This window comes from Trametes versicolor (genome assembly GCF_000271585.1).
Source record: "Trametes versicolor FP-101664 SS1 unplaced genomic scaffold TRAVEscaffold_14, whole genome shotgun sequence".
NCBI lineage: Eukaryota > Fungi > Basidiomycota > Agaricomycetes > Polyporales > Polyporaceae > Trametes > Trametes versicolor.
Genome location: NW_007360334.1, coordinates 106,415 through 128,572, shown reverse-complemented (window position 1 = coordinate 128,572; position 22,158 = coordinate 106,415). Strand labels below are relative to the sequence as shown.

General features: G+C 55.6%; 7 protein-coding genes across 7 annotated transcripts; 1 reads left to right on the top strand and 6 right to left on the bottom strand.

Annotated features, from left to right (window-relative positions):
- The first annotated feature begins 182 nt into the window (after positions 1 to 182).
- TRAVEDRAFT_155978 (uncharacterized protein) lies at positions 183 to 5,467 on the top strand. Its single transcript, XM_008046547.1, has 9 exons — positions 183 to 353; positions 413 to 721; positions 776 to 2,513; positions 2,574 to 2,901; positions 2,966 to 3,577; positions 3,630 to 4,293; positions 4,351 to 4,579; positions 4,638 to 5,170; positions 5,226 to 5,467. Exons 1-5 carry the CDS (start codon positions 300 to 302, stop codon positions 2,970 to 2,972), a joined length of 2,436 nt encoding a protein of 811 aa, XP_008044738.1. The 5' UTR covers positions 183 to 299; the 3' UTR covers positions 2,973 to 3,577; positions 3,630 to 4,293; positions 4,351 to 4,579; positions 4,638 to 5,170; positions 5,226 to 5,467.
- A 175-nt stretch (positions 5,468 to 5,642) lies between these two features.
- Positions 5,643 to 7,993, bottom strand: TRAVEDRAFT_32023 (uncharacterized protein). Its single transcript, XM_008046473.1, has 21 exons — positions 7,865 to 7,993; positions 7,728 to 7,806; positions 7,641 to 7,654; positions 7,536 to 7,577; positions 7,420 to 7,476; positions 7,346 to 7,355; positions 7,268 to 7,285; positions 7,189 to 7,214; positions 7,111 to 7,136; positions 7,011 to 7,051; positions 6,927 to 6,951; positions 6,842 to 6,869; positions 6,746 to 6,782; positions 6,587 to 6,687; positions 6,480 to 6,526; positions 6,406 to 6,418; positions 6,321 to 6,348; positions 6,204 to 6,261; positions 6,124 to 6,148; positions 5,918 to 6,044; positions 5,643 to 5,845 (listed from the first exon to the last, which is right to left on the bottom strand). The coding sequence occupies exons 1-21, from the start codon at positions 7,939 to 7,941 to the stop codon at positions 5,714 to 5,716; spliced, it is 1,011 nt and encodes a 336-aa protein (XP_008044664.1). The 5' UTR covers positions 7,942 to 7,993; the 3' UTR covers positions 5,643 to 5,713.
- A 1,021-nt stretch (positions 7,994 to 9,014) lies between these two features.
- Positions 9,015 to 10,037, bottom strand: TRAVEDRAFT_155976 (S-adenosyl-L-methionine dependent methyltransferase). The gene is made up of 2 exons (XM_008046546.1): positions 9,236 to 10,037; positions 9,015 to 9,160 (listed from the first exon to the last, which is right to left on the bottom strand). The coding sequence occupies exon 1, from the start codon at positions 9,925 to 9,927 to the stop codon at positions 9,244 to 9,246; it is 684 nt and encodes a 227-aa protein (XP_008044737.1). The 5' UTR covers positions 9,928 to 10,037; the 3' UTR covers positions 9,015 to 9,160; positions 9,236 to 9,243.
- Positions 10,038 to 10,439: 402 nt separating this feature from the next.
- Positions 10,440 to 13,067, bottom strand: TRAVEDRAFT_67375 (uncharacterized protein; the record flags this gene model as incomplete). The annotated part of the gene is made up of 23 exons (XM_008046545.1): positions 10,440 to 10,524; positions 10,731 to 10,846; positions 10,931 to 11,045; positions 11,110 to 11,134; positions 11,203 to 11,260; positions 11,312 to 11,339; positions 11,395 to 11,407; positions 11,464 to 11,510; positions 11,560 to 11,684; positions 11,724 to 11,760; positions 11,823 to 11,838; positions 11,897 to 11,908; positions 11,974 to 11,998; positions 12,060 to 12,100; positions 12,164 to 12,189; positions 12,245 to 12,270; positions 12,330 to 12,347; positions 12,410 to 12,419; positions 12,492 to 12,548; positions 12,614 to 12,655; positions 12,716 to 12,729; positions 12,796 to 12,874; positions 12,940 to 13,067. The coding sequence occupies 23 exons, from the start codon at positions 13,065 to 13,067 to the stop codon at positions 10,440 to 10,442; spliced, it is 1,143 nt and encodes a 380-aa protein (XP_008044736.1).
- Positions 13,068 to 14,854: 1,787 nt separating this feature from the next.
- On the bottom strand, positions 14,855 to 16,754 carry TRAVEDRAFT_53594 (uncharacterized protein; the record flags this gene model as incomplete). The annotated part of the gene is made up of 17 exons (XM_008046544.1): positions 14,855 to 15,002; positions 15,076 to 15,100; positions 15,169 to 15,226; positions 15,279 to 15,306; positions 15,361 to 15,373; positions 15,430 to 15,476; positions 15,804 to 15,819; positions 15,884 to 15,895; positions 15,946 to 15,970; positions 16,028 to 16,068; positions 16,132 to 16,157; positions 16,219 to 16,244; positions 16,305 to 16,332; positions 16,409 to 16,468; positions 16,534 to 16,584; positions 16,650 to 16,663; positions 16,728 to 16,754. 17 exons carry the CDS (start codon positions 16,752 to 16,754, stop codon positions 14,855 to 14,857), a joined length of 645 nt encoding a protein of 214 aa, XP_008044735.1.
- Positions 16,755 to 18,643: 1,889 nt separating this feature from the next.
- TRAVEDRAFT_53593 (uncharacterized protein) lies at positions 18,644 to 19,625 on the bottom strand (the record flags this gene model as incomplete). The annotated part of the gene is made up of 3 exons (XM_008046543.1): positions 18,644 to 18,808; positions 18,868 to 19,259; positions 19,316 to 19,625. 3 exons carry the CDS (start codon positions 19,623 to 19,625, stop codon positions 18,644 to 18,646), a joined length of 867 nt encoding a protein of 288 aa, XP_008044734.1.
- Positions 19,626 to 20,354: 729 nt separating this feature from the next.
- TRAVEDRAFT_135660 (uncharacterized protein) lies at positions 20,355 to 21,859 on the bottom strand (the record flags this gene model as incomplete). The annotated part of the gene is made up of 4 exons (XM_008046542.1): positions 20,355 to 20,714; positions 20,777 to 21,018; positions 21,075 to 21,385; positions 21,456 to 21,859. 4 exons carry the CDS (start codon positions 21,857 to 21,859, stop codon positions 20,355 to 20,357), a joined length of 1,317 nt encoding a protein of 438 aa, XP_008044733.1.
- Positions 21,860 to 22,158: the final 299 nt, after the last annotated feature.

Here is a 22,158-nt window from a genome sequence, read left to right as displayed (position 1 = left end):
GACCTCACGACTTGTACGGCGCTGTTGACGAAGAGCGTTCGGAATCCCTCGGGAGCGCCAGAGACGCAGAGACGAGCACTGACCGGGCCTCAAAGCGTCGCAGGGTGACTGTCGAAGAGATTGAAGACATTGAGGGCGGACACGGCCCATGGGTCTGCACAGACTATCCTGGTTTAGTCGCTGAATCACTCGGCGCTGCAGTGACTCACTTCGAGAACTATCGCAAAGAGCAAGAGGCTCTCGGCGAGTCTGCGTACGGCCCGTTCACCGACGAGGAGGAATGGGGTATAGTGAAGTGGATGATGAAGAGGACGACACAGACAGGAATAGATGAATTCTGCAAGCTGCCTATCGTAAGACTCTCGTTCGAAGTGTATCTGGAAACTACTGACGTGTGAACCTTGCTCGTAAGACTCGCAACCGAATGAACCTCAGTTTCAAGAACAAGAGGGCATTCTTCAAAAAGATAGACAAGCTTCCGACTGGCGCAGAATGGATCTGCGACATCATCAACGTCGTCGGAGATCAGCGCGGCCCAAACGGGGAAGTGCTCACCGAGGAGTTGGAGCTCTGGCGACGAGACCCTGTTGAGTGCTGTCGCGACCTCATAGGCAATCCCGCGTTCAAAGAGTACATGGCGTACGGGCCGATGAAGGTCACCCGGGATGGTGTGCGGTACTACAGCGAGGCGAACACGGCGGACTGGTGGTGGAATCTACAGGTGAGTAATAGTATGATCACTCCGAGTCGACGTGATGCTTACAGGTCTATGTAGGGAAAGCTTCCGTCAGGCGCAGTCATCGCACCGCTCATCATCGCGTCTGACAAAACGAACCTAACAGCCCACAGTGGCGACCAAACGGCGTGGCCCGTCTACTTGTCGATCGGCAATATCGACAAAGCTGTCCGGCGGCAGCCCTCTGCTCATGCAACCGTCCTGCTTGGATATATCCCCGTCAGCAAGTTCCACAGCTTCTCTAAGGCGACACGATCCGAGGCCCTGTACAGGCTATTCCACACGTGCATGGAGAAAATCTTCTCCACCCTCGTCGCCGCTGGTACGACTGGTGTAGTGATGACCTGCGCGGACGGTCACATCCGTCGTGTCTTCCCGATCCTGGCGGCCTACGTTGCGGACTACCCCGAACAATGTCTCATCGCTTGCTGCAAAGAAAACCGGTGCCCTCGTTGTCTCGTTCCACGGAAAAAACGAGGAGAGCGCAAGCGGTTTCCCGCACGCAACCACGCAGCCACAGCCGACCTTCTACGACGAGTCGGAGAAGGCGAGGACCCCGCGCGGTTCACGACGCAAGGACTCCGCCCAGTCTACCGACCATTCTGGGCCAACCTCCCGCACACCGACATGTTCGAGTGCATCACGCCCGACATCCTCCATCAAATTCACAAGGGGGTCATCAAGGACCACCTCCTGCCGTGGTGTCAGAAACTCGTCGGGAAGAAAGCGGTCGATGAACGTGTCGCGGCGATGCCCGAGAGCCATGGCCTCCGTCATTTCAAAAAAGGGATCTCTCTGATCTCCCAATGGACGGGGACTGAGGCGAAGGAGCTGGAGAAAATTCTGCTCGGTGTCATCGCTGGACGCGCCGACTCCGAAATTCAGAAGGCCGCGCGAGGTCTCCTTGACTTTGTGTACTACGCGCAGTACGAAGTCCACACAGAAACTACACTGGGGCAGATGAAGCGAGCGTTGGACTCCTTCCATCGCCACAAGGAGGCCTTCATTAAACACGAAATCCGCGAACATTTCAACATACCCAAGGTTCATTCGCTGGTGCACTACGTCGACGCCATTCGTCGGTTGGGATGCCTGGATGGCGTTAACACCGAGACATCAGAAAGGTTGCATATTGACTACGCGAAAAAGGCTTACCGTGCAAGCAGTCGGCGCGAGTACTACACCCAGATGACGACCTGGCTACAGAGGCAGGAGGCTATCGAGCGGCGAGACTCGTACTTGGCGTGGCACACTGGACAGCTTGATGAGGATCTGAAGGCGTTTCTTGATGATCGCGAGGTCGAGCAGGAGAACGCCGATGAAGAGGAGGAAGAGGCCGCCGATGAAGCAGAGCAACAGGCAAACACGGCGGAAGCTCAAGACGAAGAGGTTCAGGCGCTTCGTCAACTCATGAACTCGAACGTGTCGCGCGCTTTCCAGCTTACTCTCACGCCCACTGCGCGACGAGTCACCCTAGAGCGTCTTGCATCAGGCTACGGTGCTCCCGACTTTCTCGTCGAAGTGAACGCTTTCCTCAGCAACATCGACCATCCCCCACGGCTCCGTGCCCTCACATCCATCGAAATCGACGTCTACCACGCTATCAACGTGCTGCTGCCTGCCAACATACACTTCGCAAACCACAAGCGGATATGCAAGATACGCGCGAGCCCAGCGATCCCCCGCAACCGCGACCGTCGCCCCATTCCTCCCCACTTCGATTGTGGCCTTTTCATACAAGAGGAAGATGTCTACCGTCAAGAAGGCGGGCTTGAAGGTATGACCGCTAAGCTCATATCAACTACATTACGCCAGACTAACCTGCATAATAATACAGGCCTGCGTGCAGGGAGGATCAGAGCGATCTTTCGATTACCTGAGTGGCTGAAATACGACTCGCCGCTGATGTATGTCGAATGGTTCCGTCCGTTCCGTAACCCAGATCCTGTGACGGGCATGCCGTCAACTTCGCGCTCGACCCGCGCGGGCAAGCGTAATGCGACAGTAGTCGAAGCAAGCGACCTCCTCCGACCATGCCACCTCATCCCGAAATTCGGGCAAGACGTCCTGAACGCCGACTGGGCTGCCCCGGATCTCCTCGATGAACCCATCACCTTCTGTTTCAATCGGTATTTGGACTACCACACATTCGATAGCCTCGCGCGGTGAGCAAGACTTTCACATATTGACTACCGCCGTATGCTAATCAAAGGGCCTGCTCGTAAACAGTGCATGATATTCGAGTAGATTCGCTGCAACGAGCGGCCGCCACAATCGAGTCAACTTCAAATCCGCTGGTCGGCGGCATGCTTGACCTCGAGTGGAACTCCAGTGCGCCTTCCGCGTACGAGCGCCGCGATGCCGAAGAGGCCAGCATCAGTGGCAAGGCCCGGGGACGGCCGCGGTGTGCGTCTCTTCCGCCGGGACAGCCCGGAGGCAGGTGCAGACGACTTGAAGAACACCTGCCCCGAGATCGACCACCATGCTCTGTACAACATCCTACTCATTGCCATGCCCGATGACGCGGTCGCCGTCGCTTCCATCCAGCTGCTCGAGGGCAGGCAGCACGCCGCGCTCACGTTCACGAACATCGCGGCGACTGGAGCGGATATCGTTGTCGGTGCCGACCGCGCGAACTCGCGCATCCGCACCTCTCCCCTCCCGTGCCACTCCCCTCCCCTCCTGTGCCCTCTACCACGGCAGCGCCGAGCTCTCACTGACACCCACCCGGCGGTCCATCGCCGCCCTGTCCGGGAGCTGAAACATCAGTGACGGCGCTGGCAAGGGCGCGTGCGTGAAAGTCTCTGTCCTGTGGGCGGACGACCTGAGCATGTTCTCGAGGTGAGCATATGCATGATGCGCTTATCGTTTCCTACACCACTCACTGTTGTAGTTGGACGTCCCATCAGCAGGCACGAGCGACGATGACAGTGCCGTGTCCGCGCACTGACCGCGCGTACACCGCGCGGGGCACATACGGCGCTGCCGTGTAAGGGCGTGGGTGCTCTATGGATGGGAGCGCGCACGAGTCGTCCTCGCGCTCCCCGCGATCGTATTCCTTGGGGCCGCGCGCGTAGAGTGAGCGCGAGGAGGACGCCGCATCAACACGCATGCAATAGGGCGGCCGCGGCAGGAGAAAGACAGTGCGAACACCGTGTTGGCATCGGCTCCTGTGCCGCACACGTCGAGCTGTATGTAGTACTACAAGTAGCACTGGTGGGTCCCGAGCCCACAAATGCTGCTAGGCGCTCACCTGCCTTTTCTGGTAGGAGACCATGACTCATTTTAAGTTTTCGTAATGTCCGAGACGTCCAGCCAACCTTTCTTCTTGCACATCCACCCCCATGACGAGCGACTTCTCTCTTACATTGAACCCTCCCCCCCTTGACACCGAGTACAACGTCAACATCACACTCGGCACGCCCCACGGGCAGCTCAAGCTAACACTCAAGAACGCAAACAATGGGCCTCAGAGATCGCCAGCGGAGGATGCAGAGTGGCCTGCTGTGCCAAGTAGGCCAGATCCGACTCGGACAAGCGTTCATGATACGTCTGTGGTGCGTTATGTTGACTCTCCTTGGCTCTGCATGCTCTAATGCCATCGGCGGCCATAGACGGCCTCTGTAGCTTCTCGACTCTCTGATGGGATGTGCGGCCATGCCGACTGTTCGTTATCTGCTTGCATCGCGACCGGTTCACAACACATTCAAGCTGCGCGTGAACCGTCCCCTCTCGTAGCGCTGGAGCATGAGAACCATTCGGCCACAGCGACTGAATCGGAAGGTGAACAAACCCATCACCCACACGACACCGGCTCGACATCCAGCGGCAGTGAATCCCCGGGTACGTTTACATCCCTATGTTGATAGCATGCACTGTTGCTAACTCCACTGTCGTTCAGATTATGACCGGGTTACCTACTCTTATCTTATGGCGCACTCCGCGCCGCGCGAATTCCTCCAGGGCCTGTCTCCCAGCCCGCGCCCAGATCCGGCAACACCTTCCCAATCCCTATCCGACTTGCCGTCGGTGTCTCTCTCGCAGGCTTCCTCGCCAATCCTGGAGCAAACACGTCAGCCATCAGATCCTTCGTCTACATCATCTTCTCACCCTTCGTCCCCGTCACCACCTCTGCATCTTCCTGAACCACTGTCAGTTCATGCGCCATACTCGCCCTCCAAAGCGAGCTCTGCGGATGCCCCGGCCGCTACTGACGCCGCCGTCTGCGACTCTGACTGCGACACGGTGTCTGAGCATGACCCCCTCGAAGATGCTTACGATCTTGGCTACTCCGATGGACGCCGAGAAGGCCGAAATGATGCACTGCGGTTCCTTCGGCTCGGATGGGTGCGAGCTCAGACGCCTCCCGCTAAGGGGGGTGGTGCAATAGTGGATGAAGGTGACACGCTTGTTGCGGACATGGAGAGTCCACCCGTACGTTAAGCATTAGTACTAAACACGTGAACTGTGATCCTAATGTATCCCTCAGACGTTTGTGCCGTTTCCGAACCTTCGTACAGGCTGTCATTTGACGCCGAGGACTCGCAAGCGCATTGCCGTCGAGCTACCCCCTTCCCCTGTCACCCGTCATGCCGTTAAGCGATTGAAGGAGCAGCTTGCCCCCGATGTGTTAGCGCTGGTATACCCGCCGGGAAGGCGGGCGTAGGTCTCTAATGTACTCGGTCATGTACTAGTAGTAGTAATGGCGCCAATTGTTAGGCTATACCACCGTACCGTTGTACAACCGGGATGCCTGATGTCTGTGCATTGCTCTGTTGGGTATTATTGTCGACGTCTCCTCTACAGTGCACTATATATACTACAATCTTTGTAGGTGCACTATAATGCACTACAGACACTATATGCTACAATGTGGGCTGGCCCACGGCAATGGCCAGCCGGGGGGTTTCCTGATGCGTGACCCTCGGCCTCAAATCCTAAATCACCATCCTCACGCACAGTGACCGGACACGCCCCTCACACGAACTCATGCGCGTGTCGCTTATCGTACTCCGCGGTACTCAACCCCGTCGAGTCCGTGTTACCGCCCATCGACTGGACCGAGGTGAACACGATCTCCGTGTTCGTCGGCAGCGACCGTACCGGCATCTGCATCCGACGCGCGTACATCAGCGATCTCCTCGGAGCGGCACGAGAACCTAGGGCGGCGGCCGAGCTCACCTGCTGGGCCTTCCAGGCCTCGGCACCGCCGTGGGGCGGCGGTTGGAGGAAGCGGCCCGGCTCAAACGAGCCCATCTCGAAGGCGGATTCGAACATGCGGTCCGAGAGCGACCGGCGGGAGTTGAGACTGCGCGCACGAGATGAGTGAGCATGTCCGGTGAGCACGCCTTTCGCGCTTGATAGCGTTAATGAGGATGGCTGCTTACACAGCAAGCACCGAGTTCGCGTACACTGCAGGCAAAGCGGTGATTAACAGAGGCGCCAAGACTCGCGGGAGGCGACGTACGCTTGACTCCGACTATACTGAAGCCGATGTAGATGAGGTTCCCCGGGAGAATGATCGCCTGTGCATTGCAACCAATCAGTATTCAGCTCGAGCGAGGTAGGTGACGACGGTGCTCACGAAGATGAAGCATAGCAATCCAAAGATGCTGCATAGCACGCGATCAGTTACAGTAATCTGCATTTCCCCGGCGAATCTCAATCACCTCGTCAAAAGACCTGAAACAAGCCCCAGAACCAGAGGTGAGCGCTATCCATCCGTACAAGTGTGGATACGCACCCGTGTTAATCGCGTAGACGATCAGCACTTCGATCAGCGAGTCCGTCCTGTACGCAAGATCGTCTTGATGAGCGGCAACACCACTGCCACCATGGTCGTGTACGCACCGCTTGAAGCCTGTGCGGCTACGCAGGAGCACGGTGACAAGCGTGCCCGTCAGGCACACATCCACAAGCACCGCAAAGCCGAACATAGCCGATACAAGCCACTACGACAATCTCGTATCACTACCAGCAGCAGCTGAGTCCGAGAGACGATAGACGTACGCTGACGCGTTTGAAGTCGCTTAGGCTTAGGATAAATCTGTGGGGACAACGGGGACTCGGTGACTGGACGCATCAAGGACTGCCGACGGAACTCACCCTTCGACAGTGGCGGCGACCATGAAGCCTTGACATAGGCGCTTTTCAGTACACTTTCAGAACAGAGGGCGGGCGCCGGACTCACCAAACGAGGTGAACATGAACACGGCCTGTGGGAGGAGCCCGTTCATATGTGCGGATCGTATCTGACAGGACATAAGGAACGTACCGCGAGACCGACGAGCACGCGGTATATGTAGTGCGATCCAACTGTGAGAGCGAGCCGTGAGGACTTTATCTCGACGGTGACGATCTGAGATAGTACGCACTGACGTATACTCGGAATGCATAGAAGCTAGAAGATTTCAGTCACCAATCGTGCAGGTTATAGACACATTAAAGGTTACCTTTGGCATAAAATGATCGTGAGACCCTGGACTTCGAACTCAGAAACGTGTAAATCCCCGTTCATGAAGCGATGTTTACCGTTGTCGGCGTTAGTAACTGTAAAATCCGGTCCTATTAGCATAGCGACGATGTCGTACGTGAAGCATATCTGCTCACTCTTGTTGACCTACAGGAAGAATATGTCGTCAACATCATAGGCGCACTCTCCGTCGTACTGCAGCACTTCTCACCAGTGGCCAAGCAAGAGAGTGGCGGGGTTGAAGTAGTTCGTGACGAGGTGATAGTACCTAGGAAGTCCATAACGTGAGCAACGAGCCGATCAGAGTTGCACTTCAAGGACACCCACACTGCAGCAATGCCGAGAGTCGTGTGCAAAGTCTCAAACGCTCTGCGCCACAGAAACTGTCAATGCCCCACATCACAAGACCCAGGTCCGGGTAAAGCATCTCACAGGATCCCGCAAACCTAGGCAGGGTGGCATGAGCTCAATTTCACTCAAGCGCTGACGTGCCCTGTCGAGAATCGAAATTCTACTTACTAGACGCTTCAGCCATGGCCCATCCTTCGGGTAAAGTCTTGAATACCGGTACGTCTGATGCACCGTAAGTCCGTATAGCCTACGTGCGATACTGTCAGAAAGTGTCCATGACGCGACACTTCAAGCGAGACGCTCACATAAGACCGAACACAGTCCCGAGCGTCAGCGCCCCATACGTGTTGTCCAACGCAGGCAACGCAGGTGCACCAGCCATCGGGTCCGCAGTCGAAGACGCACTAGCGGTCGCGTTGCTCGGCGAGAGGGCCATTTTCACTTCCACGGTGATCAGTTCCAGCGACGCGGGTCTGCGGGTCCAGGGAGGCTGGCGGGAACAACGAGTCTCGAGCTATCCTCGGACTCCAACGGGGCCCTGTTATAGGGCTTCGCCGGGACGCGCACTGCGTGGGGACCTGTCAGGGCGGAGGTCACAGTGCACGCGAGCGGCGTGCAGGCGCTTCCCCGGCGTGCGCCGCGAAGCTCTCCCGCAGTGAACGTTGCTGCACCGCGACGGGGTCCAGCTGGCCTGGCCCTGAACTCTGCGCGCCGATCTGGAGAGGCGGTGGCCCTTCAGTGAGTGCGGGAACTGTGCCAAGGGCGATGCGATCATGAGGAGAAGAGGGATGGGGAGGGGAGGGTGATCAGGCCCGAGGCGTGTGTGTGCGCGTGCGGAGCGTGGGCCGAGGGTGGGAGAAGCGTCGAAGGAAGAGGAACGGAGAGGGAATTCCTCCCGTTTGACACGGCGGATCACCTGCGATGTCGTCAGCTGACAGATCGACGCGATATAGCCTGCACATTACTCGTTTATAGGGCAAACACAAGGATGTACATATCCTCGACAGAGGATAGGCCGAGGTCGGATGCGTAGGGAAGGGTACCAGTGCGGTACAGTGGATAATTGAGCTGGACGATCGAGGTACTGCGCTCACCTCGAGGGCTTGACGGCGCGGCAACCGGTGTCTCCGCCGCACTGCAGCCGAGCTAACGCTGAATGGGGAATTGCGAGAAGCATTGCTCGCGGAGTCTGCGCCGAATGAGGCTCACGGCATACGCCAGTGCCGCACGATGACTAACTCCGCTGAATGACCCGCATCCTCATGTTACTTCTTCTCCGCTGAAGGCGGAGCCTCGCATCACCTTCGCTCATAGCGGCGACATTGATTCGAGCAGAGCCCCGCGCGTGTCGCAGCTAGGTTGAGGAAGGCGAAGGCGGAGAACAAGATCTTCCCTTGACAGGCGCCCTTCCGAGGATGTGCGTCTACCGAAGTGAGAAAAATGGTCATCGGCGGAGGAGGATGTGCCAGAACGGCATCACGGCACCCAGGTGGAATTGACATCGCTGCCTTTCTGCATTCTGCAATGGAGACAGCACCCGTAGCACAGATGCATGGGTCAACGAATCTACCTCCTTCCAGCGGCGGGCCGCGACGGCGCATCTGTCAATGTTACACCATCCGGCGTCAACATAAGAGTTTACGAGACAGCGAAGCTCGAAAAGATGGGCGACGTACCGGCGAGATCAGATTCTTGCGTTCCGCGGCTTTCGCGCAGAGAACAGCGCCACGACGCCCTCGACGCGCAGATCGTGCTCCTCGAACGCATCCCGCAGCGCCTCGCGCAGGCCCTCCTCGCTGTCCCCCGCGTTTCCAAAGATGCCCTTCCCGTTGTACAGCCCCATGAGCTTCCCCCCAAACCAGTTATGCCGCACGTCCTTGCCCAGGATCGTTGTGCCATATACGACGCCGCCCGGCGCGAGCGCAGGCACCACGCGCGCGAACACCTCTTTCGCCTTCGTTGGGAACGAACCAGGGAGGCAGTGGAAGAGGTAAAAGAGCGCAATCGAGTCGTACTGGGCGTGCAGATCCTGCGGCAGCGCGTCAAACACGCTCTGCTCGACCGCGCCCACCTCTCCCTTGTACCCTGCGCGCACGAGGCGGTGCTGCGCGAACCCAAGTGTGTTCGCGTTGAGATCGAGGAGCGTGACTCGCTTGAGCTTCGAGAGCCGCGCCGCGGACGCGGCGGGGTAGTACCCCGTGCCGACCCCAATTTCGAGATGCGCGTGCTCGCCGATGTGTTTTTGGTAGAAGGGCAGCTGTGTCGCGCGCGTGGGGCAGCGCCAGGCAAAGGTGTTCGAGATGATGAGGACGACTAGGTCATAGAGCCGCAGTGCCAGGTTGGTGTACACGCTGGCGGACGGGTGCATGGTGTCGAACGATGGGGGTCGGTTCAAGGGGGGGCGACCGGCATGCTGGAGGACGACCTTGGACGCTGGGTGGCCAGTGTCGGGGGTGCCCGAGAGTCGCTGACAGACAGACAGGGGCATCATCGCGCGATGAAAAGACGGCGAACAGATTGTTCCCTTTCAGGCTTGCTTCTTCCTGAGAAACGCGGTCCGCGGGCCGTTGAAACTCAGGCCGTGCCGTGACCGATGTCTGCTGGAAGCTTGAAATCACTAGCTATCGCATGTGAGGCTTGATGGAGAGGAGGATGCATTTGAAGTCCCCGGCAGCGGGGTACGGCCTAGAATCTGCTGCCTTTAGACAGCGTGAGAGAGTCATTATGGGCCTTCAAGCGTCTTGCAGTGCCCGCGTGTGTGCGATGGGGTAACTCCCACCAATAGACAGATGCATGTGGAAGAGGAGTCAGAAAAGGGGATGCAGGACGCTCTCTCCTCAGCGTCTCGGCGTCTGCCAGCGCGGCGATTGTTTACTCGTGTTAGGATCGGAAGCCATCGGCTTCCCGATGCAAATCTGGCGAATATCCTGACGCTTTGAAGGAAACCGACGACGATGGAAACGTCCTGCAACTTTTCAAGTTCATATCCGAGCCCAGAAAAGAATACTACCGTATCAAGAAGTTGAGAACTACATTCCGATTGTCTTTCCTCCACATCCTCTTGGTGCGGACACCTTCGACCAAAGTTTCTGACAAGTACTGCCCTGCAGCCGTGACCGCTACCACGGTAGAACCTTTGGTCGATTCGATTACGCAAAACTCGGCGCGTACCGTTTGTCGCTTTCCCCCTGGCTTGCCGCGGTCGTTTCGGACTCCGGGTTTCCGTCTTGCGTCTGCACTACCGACGCGAATACCATATCCGTGCTCGTCAGTACGGAGACAGGCAGCTACCACCCCGCGCCGCCACACGTCAGCAAATTGGACTGGCAGGATGATGGACGTGAATTGGCGTAGCTGTGAGCCAAACTCACCTGTTGCACTTTCCGTGCATTGCTTCCATGGCCGGGCATGGCGTAGTTCGGCTCAAAGGATCCCATCTCAAAGCCCGCGATCATGCGATCGGAGAGAGATCGACGAGAGTTTAGGCTGAACGCAAGGGGAAAGGAATAGGTCAAATTTTGAGAGCCGTACAGGGACGAACTTTACTCACACGGCGAGGACGGAATTGGCGTACACTGCCGTCAGGAATGTTGCGCGCAATGAGTGACAGCATGAATGGTCTACGGCCAGGATTGACACATACGTTTGACTCCGGCAATGCTGATGCCAATATAGATGAAGTTTCCAGGGAGTATGATGGCCTGTGATCATGGTTAGACGGTACTCGCGATTCCATTAACAACGATGCTTACGAAAATGAAACCCAGCAAGCCAATGATACTAAACGAAGTCACGTAAGGAAGTGCATCCACGTAGAAACAGACAAATGGCTCACGTCGTGAACACACCTTTAGCAGGAAGGTGAGCGACGCGTGAGCAACACGAACGCAAACGGTTTACGCACCCGTATTGAGAGAGTATATGATAAGGACATCAATAAGCGAGTCCGTCCTACGCAAAATTAGTGATGCACGGTACGGTCAGGCAGCGAACTACATACCGTTTGAACCCAGTGCGACTGCGTAGCAACACGACCACAAGCGTTCCGGTGAGACAGATATCTGCCAACACCGTAAATCCGAATACAGCAGACACAAGCCACTGCCATGGGCGCCGACCCGTTAACTATAGGTACAGCGGCGAAGATGAATACGCCTGACGCACGCTATCGTGTTTAAAGTCACTGAGGCTGAGGCGGAATCTGTGATATCGGGAGACCAATTACTGATACGGAATAGTGTCGAAGACCAAGGCGGGACATACCCTTCAACAGTGGCCGCTGTGTTCGCAAATACAATTTAATGGTTGACGCGATGTGAGTTATGACAGTGGCTTACCGATCGTGAAGCCTGTACAAGGGGCGTTAGCGTGTGAATGATAACAGGTTCAGACATCCGAATGGAAGACGGCTCACCAACTGTACAAATCATGAACGTGATCTGCAGACAACGTTATAGCCCTCGCTTATGCGATCTCGAGACAGACGAATACTGGACGTACCGCGGCGGCGACGAGTAGTCGATATATGTACAGTGGGCCAACTTCGTTATAGACCAACGGGTTATCTGGCGTGAACTGGATATATACGAAACACGAGTACGCACTGCGGTATACCCGGTACGCATAGAAACTAGAAGCATTCGTGAGAATGTGATTATGGTTCGACAACAAGGAGACACAGCTACCTTTGGCAGAGCACAATTGTAGCCCCCTAGATGATGGGGCGGTGAGCACCGCAACTACGGGACATCTTCCAGATAACGTGCTCACAGTTGTGGGTGTAATTAGCTACCGAAAGCGATAGATATTTGTCAGAAGCCCATATAGAGAGCAGGAATAGAATAGCGCACTCTTGTTGTCCTATGCCGGCGAGTCTATATAAGCAATCGATACTACCCGGGTACATATCACCCGATGTGGTACAGAACGTACCAATGGCCGACCAAGAGGCTTAGGGGATTGAAGTAGTTCGTGATGAGGTGGTAGTACCTGGAGGATACGAGCGACAGCTTAGTCGGACATTGATGCGTGATACGTTAGAAGTAAAAGCTCACACCGCGATCAAACAGAGGACGGTATGAAATGTTTCGAAGACTCTGTCAAACCGTCGGCGCGTGTAAGCCCAATAACCACCAACGTCGGGCAAAGCGCCTCACAATATTCCATATACCTGGAAAATATTGGATAAGTATGACCACGAAACCTCCCACAGCTTGGATCTCTTTGATCCACTCACTAGACATTTTAGCCACAGTACATCCGCAGGGTACAGTCGGGTGTACCGGTACGTCTGTTGCACTGTGAGGCTATACAACCTAAGGAGACACCATCAGAAAAAAATTAGCATCATCCGAGTCCAGTACCTGGTAAAGAAACTTACATGAGCCCGAGGGCGGTCCCTAGGAGCAGGGCTCCGTACGTGTTGTCAAGTGCGGGCAACTTGATGCCACCGAGCAGATCTACGGCAGGAGCACTGAGTGCGTCGGGGTTCGCTGCGAGGGCTATCATGCTGAGAGAGCGAAGCGGTGATACGGGGAAAGAGACCTTGACGAGTCAGGGTGTTCTGTACCGTCCTGGTTCCCGCACAAAAAGTGTGGGTAGATATAGCGCAAACGCACGTAGGGCGATGTCCATCAGCACCTGTCAACCATCAACGTTCAACTCTCAAGAATCATGCAAGAAAGGTGATGATCGAGGATATGCCAAAATCAAAATCAAGGTTTGGCAGACCGGTGTTTGTGCTAGGATATGACCGTCAGCTGACTCGGAAGCGCAGGCAGAGGTCGACTCGGAATGCGTACACGGACTGCTCTGTATCGCGCGAAGGTGAGACCTTCGGAATGTCCATCTGAACGGCTTCGCGAAGCAAGTGCGTAGATACTGCTTAGGCGAGTCTGCAAAGTCCAGGGCGTAAGTAAGAGCAAAAACCTTTTAATCAGGTGCGGTGGATAGCCACATATAGTGGTCAGAGATGTCGTGTCTGTACATAGACAAGAATGAATAACATACAGCGAGAGTATGACCGCCGAATGGTGATAAGAGCGAATATTTTCCCCGGGAGTGTTGAGTATCCTTGCAGTACGCCTTTTGGTGGCTTGTCGTTGTACGGGCGGTACAATCATTGAAATGCATCTGTCGATGGGCGCATATCACGCCTGTAGTAAATGTCGTAAGAGGTTGTAGATAGAAGTCGACACGCATCATCTTCTGAAAGGGAAGAGCGGACATCATGCTCGTGAACATCGCCGCCACCTCTCTGTGGAAAGCATCAAACAGGGTGTAAAGATATTTAAGTGATAGAAGGATGTAACAAGATCGCTGGCGGCGCATCGCCCTCGGAAGCACGACGAACACGCTCTGCTCAACGGCGCCAATGCGCCCCGTGGACCCAGCGTGCACGAGCCGGCACTGCGCGAACCCAAACGTGTTTGCGTCGAGATCGAGAAGTGTGCCGCGTCGGAGCTTCGAGAGCCACTGCAAGAAAGTGGCGGTGTAGTACACCTTGCTACATAGCGCCGACTTCGAGGTGCGGGTGCGGCCGATTGATAGAAGGGGCCCGGCGTGGCGCGCGTCCGGCAGCGCCAGGCAAGGGTCCGGTGTTCGAGATCAGGAGATAAAGGAGATCTTACACACCTGTGCATGGATTCCTGGTGCCGAACGATGGGAATCGCGGTACAGAGAGGGGCGATTGTATGGGAGGCAGCTTTGGGCGTTGAAACGATCAATCACCAACAGTGAGGGCTCGAGGCTGGCCGAAACTGGCTGAAACAGAGGGCCATGGCGGGATGGAAAGTTGATGAACGGATTGCCCCCCTTTCAGGCTTGCTTCGTCCTGAGAAACGCGCTCGACGGGCGGCGACTTTTCTAGCTCAGGTCACTGAGGCCGAGTGAGACCGACATCTGCTGGGATTCGAAAACATGTGAGTAGAGTTTCGTACTGAACAATCAGTACCATGATGCCGTCGCTGCCGGCGTACGTGTCCTTGTGGGGATATAACCTAGACGCTGCTGACTTTAAACAGCGTGACACGATCGTTTTCGCCTTTTCAAGAATCAGTCCGTGCGCGATGGTATACCCTCGCTAGTAGTCACAAGCATGAAAGAGGCGTCAGAAAGAGGGGTGGGATAGAGATCGACTTTGGTCGAGAGCGTAAGAGGACAACAAATTGGGACGTCGGCGTTTGCCAGCGCCGAGGATGTTTGTTCATGTTAGGATCGGAAGCTGTTGGCTTCCCGATGCGAATCTGATTCGGGACTCGCCAGTGACCGCGTACTGTATATGTCTGGACCACGGTTTACTCGAAGCTAGTTGTGTTGAGCTTATCGTGCTCCGCATGGTTTTCCGTGGCTGCTGACTCCGACTCCGCGACGCCATCTTGCACTTGCGTCCCCATCTCAAAACCGGCGCGCCCGCGATCCGAGAGATGTTGGCGACAATTGATGCTGGACGCAGGAGAAAGGTAAGAAAAAATATATCAGAGCCCAGTATCAAAATGAGAGGAAAGGGCGTACTCACATCGCGAGGACGGAGTTGGCATACACTGCCATAAGCGATAATGTGCGTGATAGATGTCAATTTACGCGGACAGCGGACGAGGGCGGCGCGCACCTTTGACCCCGACGGCGCTGAAGCCAATGTAAATGAAGCTCCCATGATGTGTCATAGCCTGTGAGGTTAGTTCACATGTACACTCGAGAGAGAGCGCTGATGACACTAACGAATACGAAAGCCAGCAAGCCCAGGACACTGTACAAAGCCGCGTGAGCAGAAGCCGCCAATGAGATGTAACAATTAGTGTACCTCATGATCATACCTATAACAGTGACATCAGTACAGCCAAAGCAGCCTGAAAGGGGACAGGTCACTTACCCGCGTTGACGTAGTACACGAGTTGGTGACCGGGCAGTAATTCCGCCCTATCCAGCACGTACAGCAAACATCAGCGACACGAAGCGGTCGGGAAGTATGTAAGCCACTCGCCGTTTAAGGTTAGGCCGTTCGCGCAGCAACATGACCGCAAGCGTGCCGGTAAGACAGTCGTCCGCTAACACCATGAAGCCGATGACAGCGGGATTTGGCCACTGTAAGATGCAACCCATTATGTCCACATAAAGCGGTAGAGATTAGCATGTTCGACATACTACGCCATAGACCCTGGATGCATCGAGGCTGAGGCGAAATCTGCGATGTACGGACGGGGAATTTTGCAGCAGAATGATGCGGAACATGACGAGGGGACATACCCTGCGACGGCGGACGCTGTGTCACAGAAGCAAAGTAAGAGAGATGTCGGCTCGGGCGGGGGTGCTTAAAGGGGGCTTACCTGCCGTGAAGCCTGAGTAGATAATGTTAGCGGCGGCGGTTCAAGTTGACAACAAAGCTCACCGAATGTGCACGTCATGATTATTATCTGTAGACGATGTTATGGTCTTTACAAATGTGATAGCTACGAGGGGATGAGACGTACTGCAGCGGCAATGAGTAGCCGGTAGAGGTAGAGCGCGCCGACTGCGGAGTAGCGTTCTAAGTCATCTGGATATGACGTCAGATCTACGAAAAGCGGGCACGAACCACGGTACACCCGGTAGGCATAGAAACTAGATGTATTCTCGAGTTCATGAGTGTGACTGCACATGAACCCAGGTAAGACGTGGCTACCTTTGGCAAAGCACAATTGTGGCACCCTGCATCACGACGATTAGCACCCGGATGAGGCTACAGTACATTCCATATATCATGCTCACAGCTGCCGGTGCAAGTAGTCTTGTTGTCCTACGTAGTGCATGCAGTGAGTGCTCTACGCCACTGCGGGCCAGCTGCACATCGCTCGAAGTGGTATGGGACGCACCACTGATGGGATGCCGAAAGGTTGAAGGGATCGGAGAAATGGGTGACGACGTTGTAGTAGCTATATGATAATATAGGCATATTTAGTGGAAGCTGACGCGCTACGTGCTCGCAGTCAGGACTCACACAGAGTAGACGAAGTCCAGATAAATAACGGATTGGACAGTTTCGAAGAATCTGCCAATCAGCACTTATTAGCGTCGGAGTCGGCCTCAACTCCGAGCTAACTTGAAGAAACGCACAATATTCCATATACCTAGCACGCATTGTATCAGTGTAAACATGGCGCGCCACAGTTCGGACCTCAAGAGTCAACGCACCAGACCCTTCAGCCACAATGTGTCCATCGAGTGCAGTCGGGTGTACCGGTAAGTCTGATACAATATGAGGCCATACAACCTAGAGAAACATCAGCATCAATCGCGGCCGTTTGAGAAACACTTACACTGGCATGAGCCCAAAAAACACCCCCAGGATTAATGCTTCGTGCGTGTCGTCAAGTGCGGGCGGCTGGATGCCGCCGACTAGACTGGCGTTGGGAGCACCAATCGCACTATGGGCTTCCGGAGTGACGAATTTTGCGAGTTGAAGTGACCTTTAACTCACTTCGTCAGTTTAATTAGTGGTGAAGTGATGGAGTGCGAACGAGGTAGGGAAAAGCACGAGTATGTATACTGCGAGGAAGAGTGACGAAATTCCACACTTCGGCCAACGTCCTCCAGAAGGCTGGCGCCTAATCTCGCTTTGGGTGCTTTGGGCGCCTCGCGCTCGCCACTAGAACTTGTTATTTACTTCGAACATTCAGAACACTCGTGCAAAGCAATATTGCTGCGAAATATATTACAGTAACGTATAAAGATGCACTATATACAGGTCTGCCTCCTTAGTATATTATGCCTCGAGCGTGGCAAGGCTTGCTTTGCCTTCTCTCATAGGCCTAAGGCGCCAACTTTGGGACACCGTCGCCCGCGACCGTGCCCCGCCTCGGCGCCCTTCCCGGGTGCGCAAACAACCCATGGCGGCGCAACACCCTTTCACGCAGCCGTCGAGTCGTAGCCGTCGAGTCGCACTCGTCGAGTCGCACCCGTCGAGTCGCACCCGAGCTCCCGGCGTGCATCCCCACCTAAGGAGCCCAAGGATGTGCACGACTTGGATGGTGTGTGCGGCGCCTCCACCGCGAGCCGAGGGCGCCGCGCTGCGAGGAGGGGAGGGGGGCCACGGACGAGTACGGCACGCACGCAGCTCCGGTACTCGGGCAAGTCCCTCGTGCAGATCCTGTGCCCGCCGTGCTTGATGTGCCACCAGAAGTTCGAGCTGTTCTTGGACGACCTCGCGTTCTTCGGGCACCCGGCGTGTGCAGATCCAGATGGAGTGCTGGTAGTTCCAGGCGAAGAAGGCCCGCAGGCGGCGTGCATGCGGAGCTCGAAGAAGGGGCAGTAACCGCAGGAGGAGAAGCGGCTGCTCACGCCGGAGCGGGCGGCGGAGGCGGCACGTACGTGCGTGCCGGAGCAGGAGGTGTTCGAGACAGCGCAGCGATGCACGGGTGCACGACCGGGTGCACAAATGTGTTGTCCATAAATGTGGTGTCCGTTCGCGTCGTTTCAGCGAGCATCAACGCGGTCCCCTTTGCACGAGCCCCTTTGCGCGCACCTGCTTGCTCTACTTCTATCCGGAAATCGGCCGCCTCGTGTAGAGCGTCCACACACATGCTACACGTACAGGTGTTCTATGTCTGTAGGGAGGCATCAGCCAGCTGCCACAAAGAGTGTCGAGTCGCAACACAGCACATCATACAGTGTCCACAGCTCATACCTGAAGTTGCCTCCTTCAAGCTTCCAGATGGTGCACTGACGCGCAGCTGTAGGCGCGTGCTACGGCCACAGTTCCCGTGCTTCGACGATGCACTGAATACGAGCCTCTTCGTCGTCGATGTAGATGTTGTGCTTCGACAAGAGGGGCGAGTTGGCACCAGATAATTGAGGCATGTGTTGATGAGCGGTGAGCGAACAGAGAAGTACGGCAAAGCTAGTGGCAAGTGAGCGTGTCTGTAGAGTACTATGTGGTGGTACGAGGGAAGGGCGACAGCAGCGCCTAATTTGCCGTGGACCGTATGGCCTCCCATGCCGCCGAGGGCGCTAGCGCTGAGGCTTAAGCTTGCTCACACATACAACACGGAATTTGGTAGCAACAACGTAGCAGAGTACAATTCCTATACCACCATACATGTAGATTATGATTACATCCGTTCGGGGTACTGCCAGTCGGGCACATATGGCGCCACCTTGAATCGCTTGACGGCTTGAAGGCTGATATGGGCGGGCTGGAGCTCCGCGGCGATGCGCTTGCGCGTCGCTGGAGTAAGTTCACAGCCTGATATGATGTCTGGGGTCGGGACACGGGACTAAGACATGTCAGTATGTCTTAGAAGGTCAAATGGGACTTGTAGATCACATGGCATACCTTCGGGCTATCAGGCTCGTCAGACGCAACCAACGTGAGGTCCCCCGCAGTCGATACTGGCTCAGTATCCTGCACCTCAGAAGAGTTGCATGTCTTGACTGCCTTCTGTTCGATGAGGGCGTCCTTTCTGCCTTCAACTCGCCCGTTGTAATACCCAAGCTTATATGCATCGTGGATCGGGTCGGGATCGAGCTGAGTGTCCGCTGTGCTGAGACCGGCTTCAGATAGCGGCAGGGAGCATTCACGCTGATGCTGCGGTATGGGGGAGGAGCAGGGGAGCGGTGATGTAGGGCGTACAGGACTCGAACTGCGGTCACGCTGGTGACCCGCCGAACTCGGGAAGAAGGCGCGTTGCACTTCTGGGTGCGCTATGAAAGTACCGATACCAAACTCTACATAGTGTTTAATTCAGTGCGACTTTATGAGAAGGCATTTAATGGGAACTTACGGGTGGGGAGAGGAGGGATAGACGAGGAACGCGCACGTACTTCCTTACGGACAGTCGGGGATTTGCTGGGGGACTTTGTAGATATGGAGCACACGGACTGCGCAGGTGATGATCGTGGGTCGCGCGGCCTCCTTGGCGGTGTTTTGAGGACACTGGCGCGGCCGAGATCGAGATTTTTGAGCGTGGATTGGGCGGCCGGACGTGGAGCAATGGGTGAGGGGAATACGGGAAGCGGGGACTTCGTGGCCGCAGGTGAACGTGCTGTTGAGCGCGAGCATGTATGGACCTGTGGACTCGATGGCTGGCCCATGGGAATTTGATGTATATGAGGGAAATGGGATGCCGCAGGGTGACTGCTCTTCAACGACGCGGAAGCAGGTGAGGCCAGAGGGTCTATGGTCTTGCAGCAAGTATGAAAGCAGCTGGACACCGTCTACAAATGTTCAGGACTAGCTTGGCAGTACAAGTACAATGCATACGTACTATAGTTTCATGATATGGGTTCGGCATGGCTCGTGTCTCCGGCGAAGTCGGAGGGGCGCGTTCAATTGATAGCTTCAGAGTGGCACAACCACTGCCACCGAGAGGCATATTGATGTTATACTGTGCCATATGTGCTTCTATGGCCAGAATGCCTAAGGCCCAGCAGAGATGAGAGTGTCAAGAGCTGATTACAAGCTGGTGTGGTCGTAGTTCAAGCACAAGAAATTTAATATGAAGCGCGCACGAGTCGCTTCGTTTCACGGGCGCCTATAGTATCGTAACGCGTTAACTCTGATCGTCGACGTTGAGCTGCCATGGATGGCTGAGTATCAAGCAGTGGGCCTATGCACGCATGATCTACGTTGAGAAGCTCAGAACATATATCTATATGCAACCAGTTGTAAATTAAGCCATGCAAAAAACCCCCGCGGCCTGCGCTCGAACGGCCATTTGTACTCGAAACGGCTGTTCAACGTAATCATTAGTGCGCGAAACCACTTCACACTGGCGAACCGCGAAAACCGGGCCTGGGCGGGTACTCGCACTCACAAAGATATTAGTCTTCGCCATCCAAGTATAGGGCGCGTGAGAGGCTACCGCTGCGGTCAATTATTGCATATTGGCCGCGGTCCTTGATGCGCCCGACGACACACTGGATGGTTGTAATATCGACGTAGTCAATCGCACCCAACCTGGAGTAGTAGTGGATGTCGAGTTCGTTGTTGGAACGCTGTATATCACAGGTTTGGATGGCGGCGAGGAGAACAGGGGGAGGGGGCTCGGACGCATGAATCGTCGCCGGCATGGTAGACAGCTGGACGACGAAGATACGTTGAAGTTGTCCGTACAGGGTTTTGGGCTCGAGGACTATCGGGCGGTTGCGATGGCGCGTGTTCCTGTCAACTAGTACCTCATACTAACCCATCGGTCACACATGTGAGCACAATGTACAACTTGATGTAAAGGAAAGACACTCACCCGAACAAATGTGGCATCGCGTGCATCCTCTCCCGGCTTGTCCATAGCAGCCGCCCGGATGGTGTCACCATCATTCAGTACACGCACCTTTCCCCATTCCTCGATCTCCGCAGGCAGCGCACGGCGGAGGATGTGCGGGGGAATGCTTTCAAACCGAGTACAGAGTGCACTGGTGATCTTGTTTGATAGGCTGCGATCTAGCGACGTGTTGCGGCGAGCAGGAAGGAGGATGCAAGTGTCGTCTATAGGTATGATCAGTATTCCTCTAGGAACACTCAAATGTGAGAGGGTGGCTTACATCCTGGGACACGTCTTCCTTTAGGTGCAGTAGCAGGTGGGCTGAGCGCGAGCTGAGAACGCGCATGAGGACCGTAGATGAGCTTGATCTGCACAAGACGAGCCTGATCGAGGACATAGCGGTTGAGAGATGAGTAGGGAAACCGACGGCTGCGGATCGCGGGCTGCAGCGTGCCGCAATAGCGCTCCATCACAAACGCCCATGACGCCCAAACCGGGCCCGCATTCATAATGCTGTCCGCTATATGCAGGAGCGCGTGGATCGTGACAGGGCAAGCAGAAAGTCGATCGGGGTTATGCTGATAATAGAACCTGGAAGGCGAAGTAAAAATGGCGGTAGTCAGTATGAATTTCATCTGTCATGGACAAGGACCGTACGTACTCCTCATACTGGAGAACCCATTGCTCAAACCCGGTCCGGATCTCGGCGAGCTCATCACTCGTGATCTCGAACTGTAAGCAGCGTCGGATGAGCTTGACAAAAAGAACGAAGTGATCGTAGTATCTGCGATGCTTGAAGCGCCGCTCGAGGAGGACTGGGCCAATGTATTGTGTCCAAAATGACCGCGTATCTGCCGTCCATGATGTCTTGTCACTGGCGACGTTGGGCGGCCGCGGACCAAAGACGTAGGGGATATAGTTACCCGCCTCCGCACTGGCTGCACCAACCGCCTCCCAAACCGTCGGTTCGATCTCGTAGTCGCCAGAGCCGCAATCGAGTCCCTTGTACTGCCCCGTCCAAAGCTGCATGAGGTTCTTCATAACGTTCTCCCAGATAAGATGCATGAAGTCGTATGGAAAGGAATTGGGGAAGGACAGAGAAGGGAGTGTGCTCAGGAGAGGGATGCCCTTGATTCCGTACAGCTTCGAAAGCTTCTCCTCATCGGAGACCGTGCGTGCGAATTGAACCTCTTGTGCCTGTTCGAGGAAAGTAGTGTGTGTGCGCAGAGGGAGAGCGTGGGGATCGTAGATGCGGATCGCAGCAGGATCTGCCCGAACTTCGGGGTGTTGGGCCCGATGGAGGGGGACATAGAGTGTTTTATTGCGGGAGTCAGGGGTACGAATACCACGAACAGAGCACATTC

What these genes read in the sequence shown, in the direction of transcription:
- TRAVEDRAFT_155978 (XM_008046547.1), top strand. Translation starts at nt 300, where the DNA reads ATGATGAAGAGGACGACACAGACAGGAATAGATGAATTCTGCAAGCTG. An exon ending in AATTCTGCAAGCTGCCTATC is followed by an intron (nt 354 to 412) that starts GTAAGACTCTCG and finishes CTTGCTCGTAAG; the next exon opens with ACTCGCAACCGAATGAACCT. An exon ending in TCAAGAAGGCGGGCTTGAAG is followed by an intron (nt 2,514 to 2,573) that starts GTATGACCGCTA and finishes ATAATAATACAG; the next exon opens with GCCTGCGTGCAGGGAGGATC.
- TRAVEDRAFT_155976 (XM_008046546.1), bottom strand. Translation starts at nt 9,927, where the DNA reads ATGCACCCGTCCGCCAGCGTGTACACCAACCTGGCACTGCGGCTCTAT.
- TRAVEDRAFT_32023 (XM_008046473.1), bottom strand. Translation starts at nt 7,941, where the DNA reads ATGGCTGGTGCACCTGCGTTGCCTGCGTTGGACAACACGTATGGGGCG. An exon ending in ACGATCATTTTATGCCAAAG is followed by an intron (nt 7,137 to 7,188) that starts GTAACCTTTAAT and finishes GAAATCTTCTAG; the next exon opens with CTTCTATGCATTCCGAGTAT. An exon ending in GTCGCCGCCACTGTCGAAGG is followed by an intron (nt 6,783 to 6,841) that starts GTGAGTTCCGTC and finishes TTGTCCCCACAG; the next exon opens with ATTTATCCTAAGCCTAAGCG.